This window comes from Camelina sativa, chromosome 11 (genome assembly GCF_030686135.1).
Source record: "Camelina sativa cultivar CO46 ecotype springtype chromosome 11, ASM3068613v1".
Taxonomy (NCBI): domain Eukaryota; kingdom Viridiplantae; phylum Streptophyta; class Magnoliopsida; order Brassicales; family Brassicaceae; genus Camelina; species Camelina sativa.
In genome coordinates, this window is record NC_141890.1 from 36,817,406 (window position 1) to 36,837,209 (window position 19,804).

General features: G+C 34.4%; 3 protein-coding genes across 4 annotated transcripts; 2 read left to right on the top strand and 1 right to left on the bottom strand.

Moving 5' to 3' along the window:
- Window positions 1–7,772: 7,772 nt before the first annotated feature.
- Window positions 7,773–10,737, top strand: LOC104725168 (putative cysteine protease RD21B). Its single transcript, XM_010443782.3, has 5 exons — window positions 7,773–8,555; window positions 9,288–9,523; window positions 9,627–9,767; window positions 9,868–10,317; window positions 10,413–10,737. Exons 1-5 carry the CDS (start codon window positions 8,069–8,071, stop codon window positions 10,497–10,499), a joined length of 1,401 nt encoding a protein of 466 aa, XP_010442084.2. The 5' UTR covers window positions 7,773–8,068; the 3' UTR covers window positions 10,500–10,737.
- A 1,079-nt stretch (window positions 10,738–11,816) lies between these two features.
- On the bottom strand, window positions 11,817–13,037 carry LOC104725169 (uncharacterized). 2 transcript variants are annotated; one of them, XM_010443783.2, is made up of 2 exons: window positions 12,901–13,037; window positions 11,817–12,539 (listed from the first exon to the last, which is right to left on the bottom strand). In XM_010443783.2, the coding sequence occupies exon 2, from the start codon at window positions 12,536–12,538 to the stop codon at window positions 12,062–12,064; it is 477 nt and encodes a 158-aa protein (XP_010442085.1). In that variant the 5' UTR covers window position 12,539; window positions 12,901–13,037; the 3' UTR covers window positions 11,817–12,061. The 2 variants fall into 2 exon arrangements, with proteins under 2 accessions (XP_010442085.1, XP_010442086.1); XM_010443784.3 differs by having other exon boundaries at window positions 11,817–12,575; window positions 12,901–13,009.
- Window positions 13,038–15,736: 2,699 nt separating this feature from the next.
- LOC104725170 (putative inactive receptor kinase At5g67200) lies at window positions 15,737–18,846 on the top strand. Its single transcript, XM_010443785.3, has 2 exons — window positions 15,737–17,528; window positions 18,099–18,846. The coding sequence occupies exons 1-2, from the start codon at window positions 16,127–16,129 to the stop codon at window positions 18,719–18,721; spliced, it is 2,025 nt and encodes a 674-aa protein (XP_010442087.2). The 5' UTR covers window positions 15,737–16,126; the 3' UTR covers window positions 18,722–18,846.
- Window positions 18,847–19,804: the final 958 nt, after the last annotated feature.

The window sequence follows — 19,804 nt, forward strand, 5'->3', positions numbered from 1 at the left end:
GGAATATAATCATTTTTTTTTTGTTAAATTTTGAATAATAACATTATTAGTAAAACAAATTCATAATATTTTTTTTACTATTTTAACTTTTTCATTTCTATTACTTAATTCATTTTTATATAGTTATTATTTTATTATTTACTAAAAAAATATATTATTGTTTTTATTATTTTAAAATTTAATCAATTTACTTAATTCGTTTTTATTTATTTTTTATTATTAATAATTATAAGTAATAAATATGCAATGAATGAATATTTAAAATAATAATCTTTTATATAAATATATATATATATATATAGCATTGCTTCTGTGAATACTGATGTGGAGGAATGGATGTGGAGGAATGGAAAGAGAAAAAAGTTAATTTTATATATATAGATATTGTATTTATAGTTCTTTGCAACTTTTAAGTATTTTTTTTGGTCGAACCAATCATTAAATCTCAAAATCTTTAAAAAATTACATCCAAAAAAAAGCAAGGTAACAAATGCCAAAATATCTAGCAAATGAAAATTAAAGTAGGGATATATTGAAGAAAACTCTATAAAAAAAACAATTGAACCCAAATTTTTTGTTAGAAAAGTCTTGAGAACATCTTGAATGACTGCATGCAGTGCAGTGTAACGCGAAAGGGTTAAAACTCTGCCACAAATGCAAAAAAATAAATCACTATTCGAGAAATACCGTTGACGTTTTGTCATTTTATCCATTCTAAATTAGAGAAGAGTTTTGTAAGAGAATGCCTAGGAGAGGACACTCAGCCCTAAGTATACCCAAAGAATTCAAGAAAAAAAAACTTATGTTCTGTATATTTGGAGAATTTTGAGGATAAAAATAAAACAAAAACATTATTAAGGTTGGACGACATAAATAATCGAGGAAATCAATATGGAGTTGGTGTGAAAAGGGTGAATGTACCATTTCATATGCACCAATAACCAAGTATGGTAGAGGTGTTGATGAGCCCAATAGCTATAGAAGAAAATAATAGATTATGATACTCTATGTTCCTTACTATTCACATGGAGAAGTAACTGGATTACTTTGATCAATAGGATTGCATGTATAGGACAGAAAAGATGAATTGTGTTTTCAAAGATGTCATCAAGTTGAGATATTTTCTCATTCTACTTGGGAAACAAATCTATGCAATGGTAGTGCTTCTAATAGGAACTAATCACATCTTAGAAAGAATGAAAAAGAATTCTTGTTGAAATTCTTTCCAAAGTAAAAGACGATAAATATTAGGAACATATAATTTAGTTTTAAGTAAGGAGCTAATTAATGAATCATTTTCGGAGGCATGGCAAGATTATTTAAAGGATAAATAATGCCTTGACTGCCATTGTCTATGAGTCTCACTATAATGCCTTTGCCTATGACCTAAAAATCAGCCGGGAGGTCACAAATATTGTTTTTTTTTTTTGCTAAAAAGGTCACAAATATTGTTTTTTTATAGGAGGTCACAAATATTATTGATCGACCAGTGCATCATACGAACTCAATAAGAAGGATATAGGAGGAGAATGGTTAAGACGAATTAGAAGTTACTCGAGAGAAATATGGATTTAAAAAAAAGAGATGTGGGATTGGCCAAACTAGCTGTATCGAAAGAAACATTGTTTCACTCCATTATGATCGTCTATCTTCTCCCATCGGATATATGACTGAAAGTTGTGTGACAAAGTTGTCTGGTTATCCGATATATGGTCGAGAGTCTTCTGACAAAGCTACATGCCTAGTTGGTAGAAGCCCGATAGGATAACCTCTAATCCACACTTGTTGAATAGCAGAAAGTAAAGTTTTTGCCTCCGCTTTTAATGGTGATCTCACTGTTCCTAGTCTTGATGCACCCCATGCTATGCTTTCTCCAAAATAGTTTCTTAAAATCCAACCTCGTTGCCTCATTGTAATGTACCTATGTATGTATAATAAAATTTTAGTGGCCCCATAGGAATCTCTTATAAGTTATAACACAAACGATGACATCAGCCAATCAAAATATTATAATGATATAATATGTTAAATATAAAAGGCTATTAGACAAAGTATTTTTTGATATCTCAATTCCTCCTTATAATATATTTTAACAACCACTAATAAACTACACTAATAAGCCACATGTAAATCTACCCCGTTCAAAATGTTCAACTGCGAATTACATGTATTACGTTTGTGATTGTTTAGAATAGTTTAGAGTAATTTTTTTCATCAAACCATTAGTTTCTTGTCTAGATTCTATTTTAATTAATAATTAAATTTTCTAGGATATTATAAACGAGGTTGGATAAAAAGTTTTGAACTCAGACAAAAATTTGTAACCCGAATCGAAATTTTCATACCTAAACCTATACTGAATTATAAAATAATTGAAAGGAAATCAAAAAATTTATACCAAATAATCCAAACTATATAAAATCGAATCAAACCAATCAAAATTCATTAAAGAACTAATATTGTAATTAAATATATTAAAATTTTACAATTCTAATTAAATATATATATAATATATTCTTTAACTATAACTTAAAACCCAAAATTCCATCCCAAATGAGACTTATTTTATTAAACCAAACAATCTTCAAAAAATAAAAACTTAAAAAATGTGAACCAAAATAATATTCTATCTCGAATATAAATTTTCTAAAATCTTAAATACCCAAAATCGGAATAACTAAAACCCTTATTTAAAAAATCGCTAGGCGCTAATTGAGTGCTCAGAGTAGACCTAGCATCTAGTAAAGAAATCATAGATTAAATAAAGATTAATCGGACTATAGTTTTAAGCTATTTTATTAAATTAATAATAAATAATATATATGGTATTAATTATATGTATAGTTTGGCTCATGTTAGTGAAAAAGGTACGATACAAAACTATAATATTATTTTCAAAATTTTAGTAAACACAAGAGAAGATATTTTTTAAACAAAATTTATGATTTTCATCAAAAAAAATTTGAACATAAGTTATTGTAAAACATCACAAACTCTCAATCGACAGAAAAAAATATTTTATACGTATAACCTTTTATTTTTTGTCAACCAAACACTAATTGAAAAAAGACTCCAAAGTTGGTAGCCCAAGATGGAAGAAAAGAGTTTACAAAAGAGAATGCAGAAAGTAAGATCTAGACGACCGGGCAAGACAATCCGCCTTCAAATTCACTTAGCGTGAAATTTTGGACAGGGAGAAATGAGGGAAGGTAGACTAGAGAAGGAAAAGATCGTCCAAGAGATTAGAAAAAGCAGGCCAGTCGTCAGGAGCGTGAACCATCGCGACAAAATCTGCACAGTCCTTCCAAATTTTTGACAGGAAACGCCGTTTGCAAGGATACACTCCATAGCCCAAATCAAGGCCTCCAGCTCTGCATGGAGTGGGGAAGGGCTTCGTCGGAGACATCTTCAACCCAATAATAGAGTCTGAGCATTATTATTATCATACCACCAACCAATACCTGAATTGGGCTCAAATGCTTTCCAAGAGCCATATGTTTGACAAAAAAAAGTCCACAACCCGACAGCCTCGAGGGAATCACCGTAACCGTAGGATACGGGACTACCAGATGGAACCACTGCATGAGATTGTGCCTCCTCCCATAATTTTTTTTCACTTACAGCCTGAGTGAACACCTCATCCGGAGCGACCTGTGTACCTTGAAAAACCATTTTATTCCTATCCTTCCCAATCGACTATAATATTCAGGGTAACTGGACTTCGGTCTCCTGAACTAATCGAAGAGTAATCAAATTAAGCAAAGAATAATCTGATTAAGAAATTAGTCATTAATCGTAAGATAGACCTAGCGACTACACAGAGGATAATCAGCGCTAGGTGACTAAGTTTTTGAACAGAGACTAGAACCAACACGAACCGATTCATCCACAATTAAAATGTTGATGATGTATAGAATAAACATTTTTGTGTTGGAGTGTTTTATTTTCCTTAGGAATCATAATAATAGAGACGACATTGTGAACTAATTTTCCCTTAACCTAATTCTTCTTAGAATATAACACTACAACAAAAGTACACATTCATAGCACATGATAATAGCTCGATTTCCTCAACTGCTATTAAAGATTGTTTATAATTTTGGTTATTATACTATAGCGTTTATTAAACGCTAAGATAGAAAATCTCTAGGTGGGAATCTAAAATTGTTTTATCCGCCAATACTTAGCCAAAATAATTCACTTTGTACCGCCAAAACACTTAAAACCTAGAAAAAAGAAATCACTTATTAGTTATTACCAATTAAAACCTAATTTCTCTCATTTGTTTTCTATCGTTCTTCAGTTCTTCTCCTCTCCTCCAATACCTCTTCGCTATCTTCAGATTCAGATTTTTTTTTTCCTCTTCAAAATCTTCGCGATGATTACACTAAACCCTAGATTTGATTTACAATATTGTCGCTTTTGGCCCTTTTGTGTTACCCTCGAGGCAACGACGACAAGACGAGACCAGCCACAGATCTGTACTTGAGGTAGTTGGTAGAGATTACTAAGATCTCTACAATTGTCCCAGATATGGTGTCACATCTTTCAGCTTTGTTGAATATTTTTTTTAATTTTTGGTGGATTCAGATTTGTGGGTCTCTTAACATGTTGGTGTTCTTCTCTCTCGTTAAGTCTTTGTCTTAAGTTGTTGCCTTCTAGTTCGCTTTAATTGTGTGTGAAAGGTGAAAGCTTTTAGCTTTGTTTCTATCTCTTTGAGAACAATGGTGTTTGGCTAATTCTGACACTATCACCGTATTGGTGTTCCAGCGACGGTGGCTAATTGAGAATTTACTGTCAGAAACCCTAAATATAAAATCGATTTGTGATATCTTAGTCTCTCTCTTGCCAAACTTTGTGTGCAGGCAGAACTACAAGACCAAGAGCCTTTTTAGAGATAAAGATCTAAAATTTGGATTTTTGGTTGATTTAATTAGTTTGGGGATAGAAGAGACTAAGCATTTTTGGATACGGTGCTCTTCTTTTTTCATCTCCTCCTCTATGCCTGTTTTTTTATTTACTCTGCTGTTTGCGTTTACTCCCTGATGATAGTGAACTGAGAATTATTGGAGAAAAAGATTGAGTTTCTTTATGTGATTTGATTTCAATATTCCTGGATTAGGTTTTGAGCAATCAGTAAGTGTTTTAGAATTACTGTAACAATCTCAGAGGATTGAACATATTCCTCAAGTTTGATTTTGTTTTTGCAATTAAGTTAGTTTACTTTTTGTTGTAGAGTGTCAAATGTGATAAGAGTGGTTGTTGTAAGCTTTTGAAGTATTATGATGATTGAATTGTTACAAATAATTATCTCACGAGATAGAGATATGTTTGTTTTGGGTTGTTCAGGTTCAGGATTGTTCAAGAAGAAAGGCTTTAAAGGATCATTTGCAGATGCAGGGCAGTCTGCAAAGGTACACACTCACTCTCATCTTTACGCTTTTTGCTTATATGGCTCTTCCACGAAACTGAGTATTGATTGCTTTCTTTTTGTTCAAGACTTTTGCTGTTTTATCTGGAGTCCATAGTTTTGTTGTTTGCCTTCTCAAGCAAGTGCGTGGGAAAGATGACGGTAAGACTCTTCAAATCTCTTCCTCTTTTTAAGTTTCCAATCATTAGTTCTTACATGAAATTGTAATGTCGCTCTTACTTATATTGTTATTTGTTCTTGTTTTGCAGCCATTAATGTTGGAGTTGATGGATGTTGCACTGGTCTTACTCTTAGTTTCCCCGGTAATCCAAAATCCATCATTCTCATCGTATTTTCTAGTATAGCATTGGGTCTCTTAAATAGACTGATCCTGCAAACATTTCGGCATCATATAAGTACTTTTAGTCCTGACATAGAAGAGAGCTAACCGGTACTTTTATGGTCTGTGTTGCAGGTGCTCCAAAAGCTCTTCTACAGAGTTGTCTCACTTTTGGGGCATTCTCTTTTATCCTCGAGGGACTCAACAAAAGACAAACAGCTCTGGTGAAAGTTAAAACATTTTCATCTATCACTAGTGTTACTACTTTGGAAATGCTGAACTTTGTTTTGTTTCTTCTTGTGTGCACCAAGTTCTGGAGATAGAGAAGCTTCTCTTTTCTTGTAAACACAAGACATGTTAGTTTATTTTAATTAAGATTGTTATGTAAGACTTTATGTTATGTAAGACTTCTTTTGGTTAACATAATAATAATTTTATGTATGTTGGTGATTTTATGAAAAAAAAAATATATATATATATATATATCCAATTAAATAAATTCTGCAGAATAGGATTCAAATATACAAATTATAAAATTTATATAGCAAAAACAATAACACTAATTTGGTGTTACCATAAAATGTATTATAGCATTCGATTAGTGCTATAATATGAAAATGTTATCGTATGTAGATATTTATTATAGCATGTCAAAAACGTTATTGTATCTAGGGGGTCTACTATGGCTGCTGATGTCACAGCATTTACGATAACGTTATATAATATCTATGATAGCAGTTTTCTCGCGCTAACAATGTAAATATTTGTTGTAGTGTAACAGTAATATAAAATCCACAAATATAAAAAAGAATCTTCTTGTTTGGAAATCTTGTTTTTTACAAATCCTATCATCAAATGGATCCTTCACGTGCTCTCTTGTTTGCGTCCCCTATTTGCTTGGGATTTTGATATGTTTCTAATTCATCTTCACCCCAACCCAATCACACCTCATCCACTTGTCACTTCTGAGCTGTCCCTTCCCACATTGTCTTAACCAATAATAGTGAGCTCTTCACAAATTTTACATTTTTCGTTTTTTACCCCACTACTTCTCACTTATTTATTATACCCCCTCAAATCTTCTAATGAGGCTCCACTAACCCCATTAACAAAACAAAAATTATTAGTTTTTTAACATTTTGAAAAGTGGAGTGAATTCTTCACAAATTTACATTCCCATTTCCATCCTACAATTTTTTTTGTTCAGTTCATCACCCTATTTATTTACCTTGCTTTTGCTAATTAAACAAAACTTTTATCCCCTATATAATAAAACAGAAGTATACAACCTTTTTTGTGGACTATATAATATGAGTTATAAAATTAATTATTTGATTATTTGATAGGTTATAGGTTATATGGTTTGTAACCATTAGTTAAATTTCGATTTCAGATCCTCTTAAAAAAGATATTCAAAAAAAAAAATCTCTACATAATATTTTACTAACCATATATAGACAACAAAATTTCAAAAATTAATCACTCTTCCAGCGGATTATGAGTGATTTTCGATTATACTAGCAATTATATATCAAAATAACAGAAATAATGTTTATTATGATTGATTTGATAAATTTCAAAAAATTTAGGCTAATCCGCGAAACAATCATAAGAAATCTCAAAAAAATTTCAAGTCCTCATATTTAGCATATGATTTTATTGTATATTCAAAACAACTTTTAAAAACAATCACATAAATTATATTTTATATAAAAATTACAATATAAATAAAAAGAATTTCAATCCGTGCTCTAACACGGGTTTTAATCTAGTTTTTATTTTTAAATAAAGAAACATATAACTAAGTAATAATGATGCTTATTTCAGAAACTGCTAGGTGAAAGAATCCAATATCATGTATAGATAAATAAATCTTATGCTATTAATTTTATAAATAGTTTTATTTATAATATTTCCAAATAACTAAATTTTAATATATAGAGAGGATTACTTATAAAAAGAAATCCAAAAGTGGAAAAGGTAATAAATAATTACTAATGACTCTTATTCATTCTCATCCCCATCAACAATAATTGAATCTTCACAATTTTTTTTTTTCATTTTCAACCTACAATTTCTTGTTTATTTGTTTAACCGCCGAATTTCTTGTAAATGGCTCCACTAGCCCCACACAAACAAATAAAAAAAAAAACAAAACCCAAATACTTTTCTTAAAACTTTGAAAAGTGGACCCAAAATTAATTAATAATTAATTGGACGCCAATTGATTTTCTCCTTTAAATATACACAAATCTCTCTATCTCGAACAAACAAATTGTCTAAAAACATTTCATCTTCATCTTCTTCTTCTCCAAAAAATGGGATTCGTAAAGTTATCTCCGATGATTCTTCTCTTAGCCATGATCGGCGTTTCATATGCCATGGACATGTCTATCATCTCATACGACGAGAAACACCACATCACCACCACCACCGTGACAAGCCGTAGCGACGCGGAGGTTGAGAGAATCTACGACGCGTGGTTGGTGGAACATGGGAAGAAGAAGATGAACCAAAAGAACGTTCTTGGTGCAGAGAAGGATCAACGGTTCGAGATCTTTAAAGACAACCTCCGTTTCATCGATGAACATAACACCAAAAACCTCAGTTATAAACTCGGTTTAAACCGGTTCGCTGATTTGACCAACCAAGAGTACCGATCTATGTACCTTGGTGCTAAACCGAGCAAGAGGGTTTTGAAAACCAGTGATCGGTATGAGGCGCGTGTTGGTGACTCCCTTCCTGATTCCGTTGACTGGAGAAAAGAAGGTGCTGTCGCCGATGTTAAAGATCAAGGAAGCTGCGGTATGATCTCTTTTTTTTTTTTTAGCTTTTTTATTTTGAATTTAAAAAATAAAAACAAAAAAAAACGAATCTGGAAAAATCCCACAAATTCCTGAACTTTTTAACGGATGAATCAGTTTTTTTTTTTTTAGTAAATTTAAATGGGTTTACTTGTGAAAAGTATCGAAAAATCTTGGATTGTTTCATAAATCTGTTTTTTTTCTTTAAATATTTCGGACATATCTTGAAACTTGGTCTGGGGAATGATGAGTTAAAGTTTGGTCTGAAGTGTTGACTCTTATTTTTAACGGATGAATCAGTTTTTTTTTTAGTATATTGAAATGGGTTATGTGAAAAGTATCGAAAAATCTTGGATTGTTTCATAAATCTTTTTTTTTTTTGGATAAATGTTTTGGACATATCTTGAAACTTGCTCTGGGGAATGATGAGTTTGGTCTGAAGTGTTGACTTTTACTTTTATGTGTACGTTTCATAAACCAAGATTTTGAATCAATGTAGATGGATCACAAAAATTTAGATGACATGTTTGTGTTTTACTGACCTTTATGGTCTTTAAACGTTAAAGTGGGTAGTGTGGGACAATTAGACTTTATGGACCCATACGAGATTTGCTTTTTTCAAGAATTTTAAAGGACTGGTGGGGACGAATATTTTGTTGGTTGGTATGTACTGTGTTAGTGTTTGATTGTGACAATTTGATTGATTGTAACTAATCTTACTCTTGTTTATTAGGGAGTTGTTGGGCGTTCTCGACTATTGGAGCCGTGGAAGGAATAAACAAGATCGTGACAGGAGATTTAATCTCTTTGTCTGAACAAGAATTGGTTGATTGTGACACATCGTATAACCAAGGTTGTAATGGAGGTTTGATGGACTATGCCTTTGAGTTTATCATCAAAAATGGTGGTATTGATACCGAACAGGATTATCCATACAAGGCTTCTGATGGTCGTTGTGATCAGAACAGGGTTAGTTTAGTTTTTGTTTGGTTTGTGCATTTTTGTCTTGTGGAACCTCAAATCATTAGGCTTTGAAACTGAAGTTTTCTCTGTTTTTATGTTAACGTTGCAGAAAAATGCAAAGGTTGTCACAATTGATTCTTACGAGGATGTGCCTGAGAACAGCGAGGCGTCTTTAAAGAAAGCATTGGCTCACCAGCCTATTAGTGTCGCCATTGAAGCTGGTGGTCGCGCTTTCCAGCTCTACTCTTCGGTATGAGATAACTCAATTGTTCCAAGAAAATGCTAGACAAGCATTTGCACTATCTTGTTTTTGAAGATGTTAAAATGTTGGTTGGTCTTTTTATTTTCAGGGTGTATTTGATGGAATCTGTGGGACAGAGCTAGACCACGGAGTTGTGGCTGTGGGTTACGGAACTGAGAACGGAAAGGACTACTGGATTGTGAGAAACTCATGGGGAAACAGATGGGGAGAGAGCGGATACATAAAGATGGCACGTAACATCGCAGAGCCAACTGGAAAGTGTGGTATCGCGATGGAGGCTTCGTATCCAATCAAGAAAGGTCAGAACCCGCCAAACCCTGGCCCTTCGCCGCCATCTCCCATTAAGCCACCAACTCAGTGTGACAAATATTTCTCTTGCCCTGAGAGCAACACTTGTTGTTGTCTCTTCAAGTACGGTAAGTACTGCTTCGGTTGGGGATGTTGCCCGGAAGAAGCTGCTACTTGCTGTGATGATAACTCTAGCTGCTGTCCTCATGACTACCCGGTTTGTGACACTAACCGTGGAGCCTGTTTGAAGGTCAGTTTCTTCGTATCACATTTTGGTATCAAGAGCATTTGACTTTTGTTGATGAATATTTTTTACTGATTTTGAAATGTTTGTGGTTTTGGCAGAGCAAGAACAGTTCGTTGAGCGTGAAGGCTCTCAAGCGTACACACGCAATACCGTTCTGGGCAAAGAGCAGAAAGCACATTGCTTAAGAGAAAGCTTTGAAACATTGAGGATTCATCAAAAGCATTTTATGTTGTTGTTCAGATTAAAAAATTGCTGATTCTGCTGCTGAGGTTTTCTGTACATATAAAACCTCTCCCTAAGTTTCATTCGGTTTCATCATTGTTAAAGTAACAAAACTCAAAACATATGGGTTCGGTTATTGAATCTCTTTCAACTTTGCTATTTATCGATCTATTATGGATAAAAATTCACTTTCCATTCTCACTTTGGTATATTTGGATTGAAAATGTTTAGCTTTTCCCTCAACTCACAAATTACTAACTAGGCATATATATCTATTTAAAACAATAATGACCAATGCTCGAAAGTAATGTTTTTGGTCTTGGAGTGGACGATATAGTGAATGATGAGTCGCTAAATAATGTGTTTAGTGGCTTTTCTGTCCTGAATCAAGAAATGCCGGTGGTCTATGATAGGGACTTTCAGAGAATAGACAGAGCAATGTTGGCTCCGGTGACTAAAGCTTTAACACCAATATATAAGTGTTGAGTCAGGTTTGGTATCATACACCAAACTCTTCTTTTTATCTTGGGATAAAAAAAAACTTAAGAGCTACATGTTTAAGACCAGTGATTTTCCTTTCATTGTGAACTCAAAAGGAATGGCACTTGGATACTTCTCTGCCTGAGCTAGTGGCCGGTCTAAATTTTTGAAATTTGTAGTATATATTCCATCCGAGAATGAATGCCCTCTTCACCTGCAGTTGCCAAATGGGGAGATATCTAAAACAAATGGCTTTCATATCTCCAATGTGGGTTGGTGTGATTGTGTGGAACTCTGGAAATTGTGATAAGGACTCTGAAAGCACAAGTAGGAAGACGATCTCGCCTCACGATGTCGAAGAGTTGAAATACTCTTGGGGCAATTACAACAACTATTTGGCTTAAAGTCTGAAGCCATTTTCACCAGTGGATTGGGAATTTACCTAGTGAAAGAGGCTTTACAGAGTGGGAAATGGATGTCTTGTCACAAAAACACACGTGTTTCAATCTCCATTCTTGTTCGACAACACTCAGTTCTTCTCTCTCGATTGATTCAGACACTCCCCAGGATGATATTGGAGTAGTGAAGTATTATCTGAAAGCAGCAAAGTTGGCTCAGTCTAATGCTTCCCAGGGAGGATACAGTTCATCAAGAGAAGCAAGGTCCCTAGCCTTCTTCCATCCATCCATTATGTCTCTCAGCTACTTTTCTTATGAACACTGCTATGCAGTGTACTTGCCGTTTTTCCTACCCACGGCAGGGCAGCTCACTACAAGAATGGAAAAGATACAAACAAGAGAAGGGCAAAGGACTTCACATAGCTAACAAGAAAGAAGACAGGCCTAGGACCCTTTAGCATAATACTACAGATTCTCTCTAACTTTGAAGATTATGGTTTGCTTGAATACAAAAATTATGATAACAATATTACATTGAGGGTAAAAAAAAAAACACGTAATGGAGTTCTCAAAACTATTCCAAAAACTTGACTTTTAACCTTTACATGGAACCTTTGGATCTCTAGTGACTCTGTCTTGCAAAACAGTTAGCTAGCCAGCTTGAACGCGTCAATGAAGAGACCATAAGTGAAACCCATCTTGAAATTATTAAGTAGAGCAATCGGAAACGTCACCGTGGTACGACTATAGTAGAACCTAGTCACATACTCTGTCAAAAGAACACACAAAACCGCAGCAATAACATCGTTCACACCCAAAGCACCAAACGACAGAGAGATAGTCTGCGCGACATAGAACCCACCTAACAACGAGATTCCCCCGAAAAGCGTTCTCCTTGATGGCTTCTTGAAGTAATTCCTAGAGATTTCAGGAACGGATCTTATAATGTCGATCAATCTTCTTGGAGTTGGACCACCTTCAGTCTCTTGCAAAGCTCTAACCCTTCTTGCAATTTTCCTCTTACATTTAGATGGCGACAACACAGACGTTCCAAAACTCTGCCACTGATGATTAAGGACTAAACAGTTCAAGTTGGTGGAGATGAAACTCAAAGAATGTGCCATCCTGAAAACAATCAGTATCCAAGAAACCCTTTTTTATCTGAATGCAACAGGAAAAAAATCAACAATTTCAACTCTTTTTCATTTTCCATTATAACAAAGCCAAGAAGCTTGTTTCGTCCTTGCACAAATTTGTAACTCAAATACTGAAACTAATTGAATAATGCTCCTTCAAGAAACAAGATCTTGAAAAGGAAAATTTAAGAAATTTCAAACAAGAACAAATGTAATAACAATGAAATTGACTTGGAAATCATAATCACGGTGAAAAGAATGCGCAAGACAGTGCGATTGCAACGAAATTAGGGTCACATTTCCAAAGTTGAAGTATGAAATCAAACACAGGACTTGGGAAAAGGAATTACCAGCACGAGGAAGATCGAAGAAGCTTGCTTAAGAGGAATTAATGGAGCGAGAAGTAGAAGAACCAACAAGGGTTTTGAAGCATTAGATTTTTTATTTAACAAGGGGAAGAAGATGAGAAGAGGAAGAAGAAGCCACTTGAGTTGGGCCCTTTAATTATAATTTTTCTAAAAGGCTTTTCACTAGAATTGCGTTGGAATGGATAATTTACTAAAACTATTGGTTTTATGATTTTTGTTTGGATTTACGTGTTATTCCATTATTGATTTTAAAATATTTATTAAAATGATGTGTTATTAGTTCTATGATTTACAAATATTTGTTAAAATTTCATGTTATTCATTTAATGATTTGTTTTTGGATTTCAAAATCTACATTATGTTTTAAATGAATTTGAAAGTGTAAAATAGAAAGATTCTAATCCAAGAATAAAACATGGTATTTCAAAATATATGTGTTTTGATTTTTAGAATTTACAATTTCATATAGATTTAAAAATCAACTCTCCAATAACAGTCCCAAAATTAATCCGAACTTTAACTAATTCGAAATTGGGTTTAGTTAGTTTGGGAAATTTTATATAAAAACTAAAAAAATGTAAAACTGATAACTTAGATTTATTTTATTTAAAAGTTAATATCTAAGAAAATTGATCAATTTGTTGTTTATCATTGGGCCAAATGCCGGATCTGCTCGGTACATCGTACATGTAGGTAGATCATGATTATTTTTCTAGTCCTCGTGAAAAAACTGGTCCAAATGTATTCTATCAATCCAACTCAAACCGAGAGGAACCGAAACCGAATTAAAATTGACGTACTAACCAAATGGATACGGAACTCAATAACCAAAAAAAAAACAAAACTGAATCAAATTGAACTGTGAACCGAATGGATATCTGAATTATACCTCAAAATATTAGCTAATGTTATTTTATAACGAGTAGATAAAAAAATACATGTACAACCAGAATAACTGAACCAAAAACCTTGAAATTATCCAAAATTTACAATTAGTTACCCAAATAAAACAACAAATATATCCAAAAACCCGACAAATATCCAAACATACCTCTAAAAATCCGAAAATATCCAAAATTACTTGAAAAATCTGAAGATATCCAAAATTACTCGAAAATCCAAAAATACCAAACCAAAATTCTAAAAAAAAAACGAATGGATAATAAACCCAAAATTCAAATTATCCGAAAACAAAAATACCAAGCCGATACCAAACCAAATATTTGAATGCCTAGAACTAAATATTTCTACCGTTTTATATAAATGATCAATCCCATTATTATACAAGAAAATGATATATAGATTAAACAACTATCAATCTTAAAGGGAGAAAAACGGATCATGCCAATATAGAATTAAACACCTTAAACCATGTTAGATCATCTCCATCACTTTTGTCAGTTGATCTATTTAATTCTTGAGGTGAGCACGTTATGCACGAGCAAAGCAATCAACAACGTATTTATATTACAAAGAAAGAACTATAGGATCGAACTAATGAATCTTCAAGATCATTCAATTAGCGGTTGCTTAATCAAAACTGTAACAGTTCGACCAGAAAAAAAAATAATCTAAAGTTTCCTTATTCTCAAGATAGACGTATTGCATTGGTTGGTTGATGATCTTTTTCACTTACTTCACCTACAAAAATAAAAGATAATTTAATGAATTACATATTATCTCGAGATTAACTAAGATTACAAAATTATAAAACTAGATTAAAAAAACTCATCACATCTACAAAGTTAACACGAACCAGAGAATCTCATATATGAGATGGAGATTGAGGTGCAAATTGTCGTGATGCTACCTTGTTTAGAAATCATGTTGTCCAACTTTTTTCTCCATGACTTGGTAACTTGAAACCTCCATGCCCACCTACAAGTTTAAACTTATATTCACCTGCCTTTTTCCGGATCGCAATAAGACAGACCACATCAGGAATATGCACACAGACTAGTCTAAAGTCTAAACTCATATGCAAAAGTGCGGTCGTACCTTTGTTGGAAGAAGATTTTTTTTACCTCTTCAGACTTAGAAAACTTAATTCTGAAGGTACTTTCCATGTTATTCAACTCTGCCCCTTGTTACTTTTCTTTTTGTTATTTCTTTTCCTGAGAAAGGTTTGTTCGCCGCATCTTGCTTGTGCATTATTGTCTTCTCGTGTTTGTTTGTTTTTCCGTGCTGGGATGGTTTACCGGCTCGACATGCCCCATCGAGTCATCCACTCATCCTTGTCCTATGGCCTGGTAGGGGAGACGACCTCTATTGGCCTGACTTTGATGTGCTCCTGTATTTGTGTCGTTTCACTGTTACTTGCTGGTTTGAGCCTATCCACTGGTTGGTTTTTCTAAGCTAGCTGTTGACTATATCGAAAGGGTAAATTTGTTCATCAATGAGGAAGTTTAGAAATAATTGTATGGTTTAAGGCGCGAGCGACCATTATTAATTTGCCTCTAAGCCGAGATCCTCCACTTTGCAACACAACAGAGACAAGTGCGAAGTCTATTGAGTACATGATTTTAATCCTAGTTTGGGTTTAGTCCGTACCCATGTTTAAGATTAACCAAACCATGTTTTTGTTTTTGCCGACGTCCAAACCATGTTTAATAATACTCAAACAAACTTGATCATTGAATCTTCAATTGAAGGCAAAACATGAACAAACAAAACAAAAGAGAAACAAAATGACTTACTACTTTACTTACTAGTAGAAAAATAATAGATTTGGCTTTTTGTCACTTTAACTAGCTTCAAGTGTCAACAACCATAAGGTCCATAACAACCTGTACTAATAATTGGAGCCTAAATCTATCTGAAACATAATAATACTATTGTTTCGTTCGTTACAGTAGTTAGATCCGGTTTTGAAAGAAAACAAAAGAGTTAGATCTCCCGTATTAGCTTTCTTCCTACAAAATCGGCATTAATATATTTCATCTTCTATGCTTTTTTTTACTTCGTTTCAACAGTTCTACAAGTATCATTAATACTATATAATAATTACTCAACTTCTTTACTTTATTCAGTATTCACGTGACTCTGAAACTTTCCAGTCCCCGACAGCTACTCTCTTGTGTCTTACATCCTTTTGTCACGTACCTCCTGCTCTCTTCACCTCTCTCTCTACTACTACTACATTCTAAAACTCTTTCATATGTAATAATCATAGACATTAACATGCTTCTTTAATACATTCTTACAAGCTATGCTTCTTCGTTGTAACTTACCCATTTCTGGGTTCCTTTTCTTTTGTTTCTTCTTCACCATTGTTGCTTCTTCTTCTTCCTCAAACCGCACAAATTTAAAACGAGTGTTTCATCATCAACACGACGTTTCTGCTTTGGTACGTTTCAAATACAAAGCTGATCTGTGGAACAAGATAAACACGAGCTCTCACTTCTGTCAATGGTGGGGTGTTACGTGCTATGGAAACAGAGTGGTTCGTTTGGTCATTGAAGATCTTTATCTCGGAGGTCAACTCGTTCCTGACTCAGTCGATAGACTCGACCAGCTCCGTGTTCTCAGTCTTCAAAATACTTCCTTAACCGGACCTATACCGGATCTTTCCGGTTTAGTTAATCTCAAATCGTTATTTCTCGATCACAACTCTTTCTCCGGTTCGTTTCCTCTCTCGGTTCTCGCACTTCACCGGTTAAGAACTCTCGATTTCTCCTCCAACAACCTCACCGGTCTAATTCCACCCGGTTTAGCTCTTTCCGGCCGGTTGAACTACCTTCGTCTCGATTCGAACCGGTTTAGTGGTCCAATCCCAGCTCTAAACCAGTCCTCGCTTCATACATTCAACGTTTCGATTAACAACTTAACCGGTGCTGTACCGGTAACCGCCGTGTTATTACGGTTCGGTATTTCGTCATTTCTCAAAAACCCTAATCTCTGCGGTGAGATCGTTCACAAAGAATGCAATCCAAGACCCAAGTTCTTCAGTCCGGTGACGTCGCCACCGCCACCACCGGCCAAAAAGATCGGTCAAATCGCGCAAATCGGAGGAATGGGACTATCCCGGCCAAATCACGGCAAACATTCACGATTCGTGGTGATCCTAGCGTTTATATCCGGCGCATTTATCCTCTTCATCTCCATCGCGTGCCTAATCGGCGCCGTGAAGAGACGACGGAGAGACAAAAACGAGCAGTCAAAAACAGGAAAAGAATCAACGGCGGTTGTCACATTCGACGCTGCGGAGACGGCGGAAGTAGCGGCGGCGATAGAGCAAGAGAGTGAGATCGAGGAGAAAGTGAAGAAGCTACAAGCGACAAAAAGCGGGAGTTTAGTATTCTGTGCGGGTGAGGCGCACGTGTATACGATGGACCAGCTAATGACAGCGTCGGCTGAGTTATTGGGTAGAGGAACAGTTGGGACCACCTACAAGGCGTTGCTTGACAGCCGTTTGATCGTGACGGTTAAGAGATTAGACGCCATTAGATTAGCGGGTGTAGGAAGAGATAAATTTGAGCGTCACATGGAATCAGTTGGTGCTTTGGGGCATCCGAATTTGGTTCCACTCAGAGCTTATTTTCAAGCTAAGGAAGAGAGGCTTTTGATTTATGATTATTTGCCAAATGGCAGTGTCTCGTCTCTTGTCCACGGTAAGCTTTCGTAAACCCTCTCACATTGGATTAGTATATTTATATCATTGAAGACATCAAGCATTTTGTTTGGTTTGCGTGATTAATGCTTGTATTAAATTTACTAGTTACGAGGTTTTTTTACTTTGTTCAGTCAATTTTTTTAACTTTACTGAACAGTAAGCTTCAGTGGCCACATGGAATTTATTGATTTTAAAGATAAATTCAAAAATTTATTTGAAATTCAAATTTTGGTACTATTTTGTTTCAGAAAATTCAGAAGTGATTTATTTTTAAAAAAAAAGTTTCAATGCAAGATATCTCTTTTTTTTAATAATTAGTGATTACTTGGAATTTTTTTTATTAAATAATATATATGAAATAGACTTGTGAAATGTGTGTTTTATAGTTTTTATTAATTTGTATGCATTATGCATGTCCATGTCTAGCAAGAGGAATGTGATAGATTTGGTATATGGAGTTAGTTAGTTACAAGTTGAGCATTGAGGAACTTATATTAAACGTTTTGTTTGGTTTTTAGTATATTCAAAGCTTAATTATGTTAAAAGGTTATAATATGATATTGTGTAGGTACGAAATCGTCAAGGGCAACACCATTGCACTGGACATCTTGCTTGAAGATAGCAGAAGACGTGGCTCAAGGTCTATCCTACATCCACCAAACATGGCAGCTTGTTCACGGCAATCTCAAATCCTCTAATGTCCTTCTTGGACCGGACTTCGAAGCTTGTATTGCCGATTACTGTCTCATTGCTCTTGCAACAAACCCTCCTTTAGCATCCAGTGGTGATGGTCAAGAAGACGTCGATGCAGCGGCTTATAAAGCCCCTGAAGCTCGACACAAGAGTTTAAATTACCAATCTGTTAAAGCTGATGTTTACGCATTTGGGATTCTTCTCTTGGAGCTTTTGACAGGGAAGCAACCTTCGAAGATTCCGGTTTTGACGTTAGATGGGATGATGGAATGGGTTAGGAAAGTGAGAGAAGAAGGTGAGAAGAAGAGTGGGAATTGGAGAGAGGATAGGGACAAATTTGGGATGTTGACTGAAGTCGCGGTGGCTTGTAGCTTAACATCGCCGGAGCAGAGGCCTACGATGTGGCAAGTTTTGAAAATGTTGCAAGAGATTAAAGAAGCGGCTGTGATGGAAGAGTGTGAACTTGTTATGGATTCTACTAATTCTGGAAGCTCCTAATTTAAGGACAGTAGTTTTATTTACTTTTTTTCTAAACTAAATCTCTCTTTTTATGACTTTCACTAATCTTAAAACTATATGTAACAGTGGCGGTTTTAGATTAATGCCATGGTTCCTTATCGTTACCCCGTTTACTACTAGGTCTTCATGACTTCATATATTCTTCAAATCATAAAATATCGTGAACTAAAAATTAAGCGAGCTCAGACCTTTCACTATATGAGTAGACTAGAGCCTAAAGCGTTTGTTACAAGTTTCAATATGAGAATTTAAAAGGACTTAAGGTATCGTGTAAAAGTAATTTCAATTTCAAGAAGATGTGTAAGGCTGCTACTTGGACTAGAGCTGTTGATATATATTTATGGAGCATGGAAATGAACTGAACGTGATTATAATTATGGTAGTAACAACATTTATAAATCATTTAGTAAGAAAGCTGAAGATGAACAAAATATGTTTATTGTGAGGGGAAGAAAACTGCAAGACTTTATCAGAGATGGAGAAAGCGATTTGGTAGTTAAAGTATAAGCAACTGTGTGAACTGTTTTAGAATCAAAGTGATAGAAAAGGTGGCAGCTTGAAAGATATGAACAGTAATGTTCTTGTATTTTGTTTTCTTTTTGATAAATATTTACCTATCTTTTAGATATGGTCGGTGCATTATTTTCATTGTGTGTAAATTAGTTTTTGGGTGTTACATTGTAACTAATCAATATATCTTTTTTTTTCAACTAAAACCCATTATATTAAGCTATGATCAAGCAACTCTTCTCTAGGGAAAGCTTTACAAACATCATACATGTATTGATTCACAAATTCAATGAATTTAAACGAAAAAAGATTTGGTTACATCTACAATGTACGATTGTTATTTTGATAGATCCTACAACATGAAAAACTGATTTTTTTCAATAAATGGTGGAGTAGAAGTAATTAAATTTTCATTCATTTAGTTTTAAACTGGAAGTGGTTATTATCATTATTACCGTGATGTCGTTATCTTTTTTTTTTGTTGGTTGCAAATAACAAAGGAAGACGCTTTAATCAAAAAAAATTATGGTTTGGAAAATCATGCGTGTATAT

Excerpts from the sequence above, each read along its gene's own strand:
- LOC104725170 (XM_010443785.3), top strand. The coding sequence starts at position 16,127 with ATGCTTCTTCGTTGTAACTTACCCATTTCTGGGTTCCTTTTCTTTTGT. Across the intron at positions 17,529-18,098 it reads TGTCTCGTCTCTTGTCCACG|GTACGAAATCGTCAAGGGCA; the intron begins GTAAGCTTTCGT and ends GATATTGTGTAG.
- LOC104725168 (XM_010443782.3), top strand. The coding sequence starts at position 8,069 with ATGGGATTCGTAAAGTTATCTCCGATGATTCTTCTCTTAGCCATGATC. Across the intron at positions 8,556-9,287 it reads TAAAGATCAAGGAAGCTGCG|GGAGTTGTTGGGCGTTCTCG; the intron begins GTATGATCTCTT and ends CTTGTTTATTAG. Across the intron at positions 9,524-9,626 it reads GTCGTTGTGATCAGAACAGG|AAAAATGCAAAGGTTGTCAC; the intron begins GTTAGTTTAGTT and ends TTAACGTTGCAG.
- LOC104725169 (XM_010443783.2), bottom strand. The coding sequence starts at position 12,538 with ATGGCACATTCTTTGAGTTTCATCTCCACCAACTTGAACTGTTTAGTC.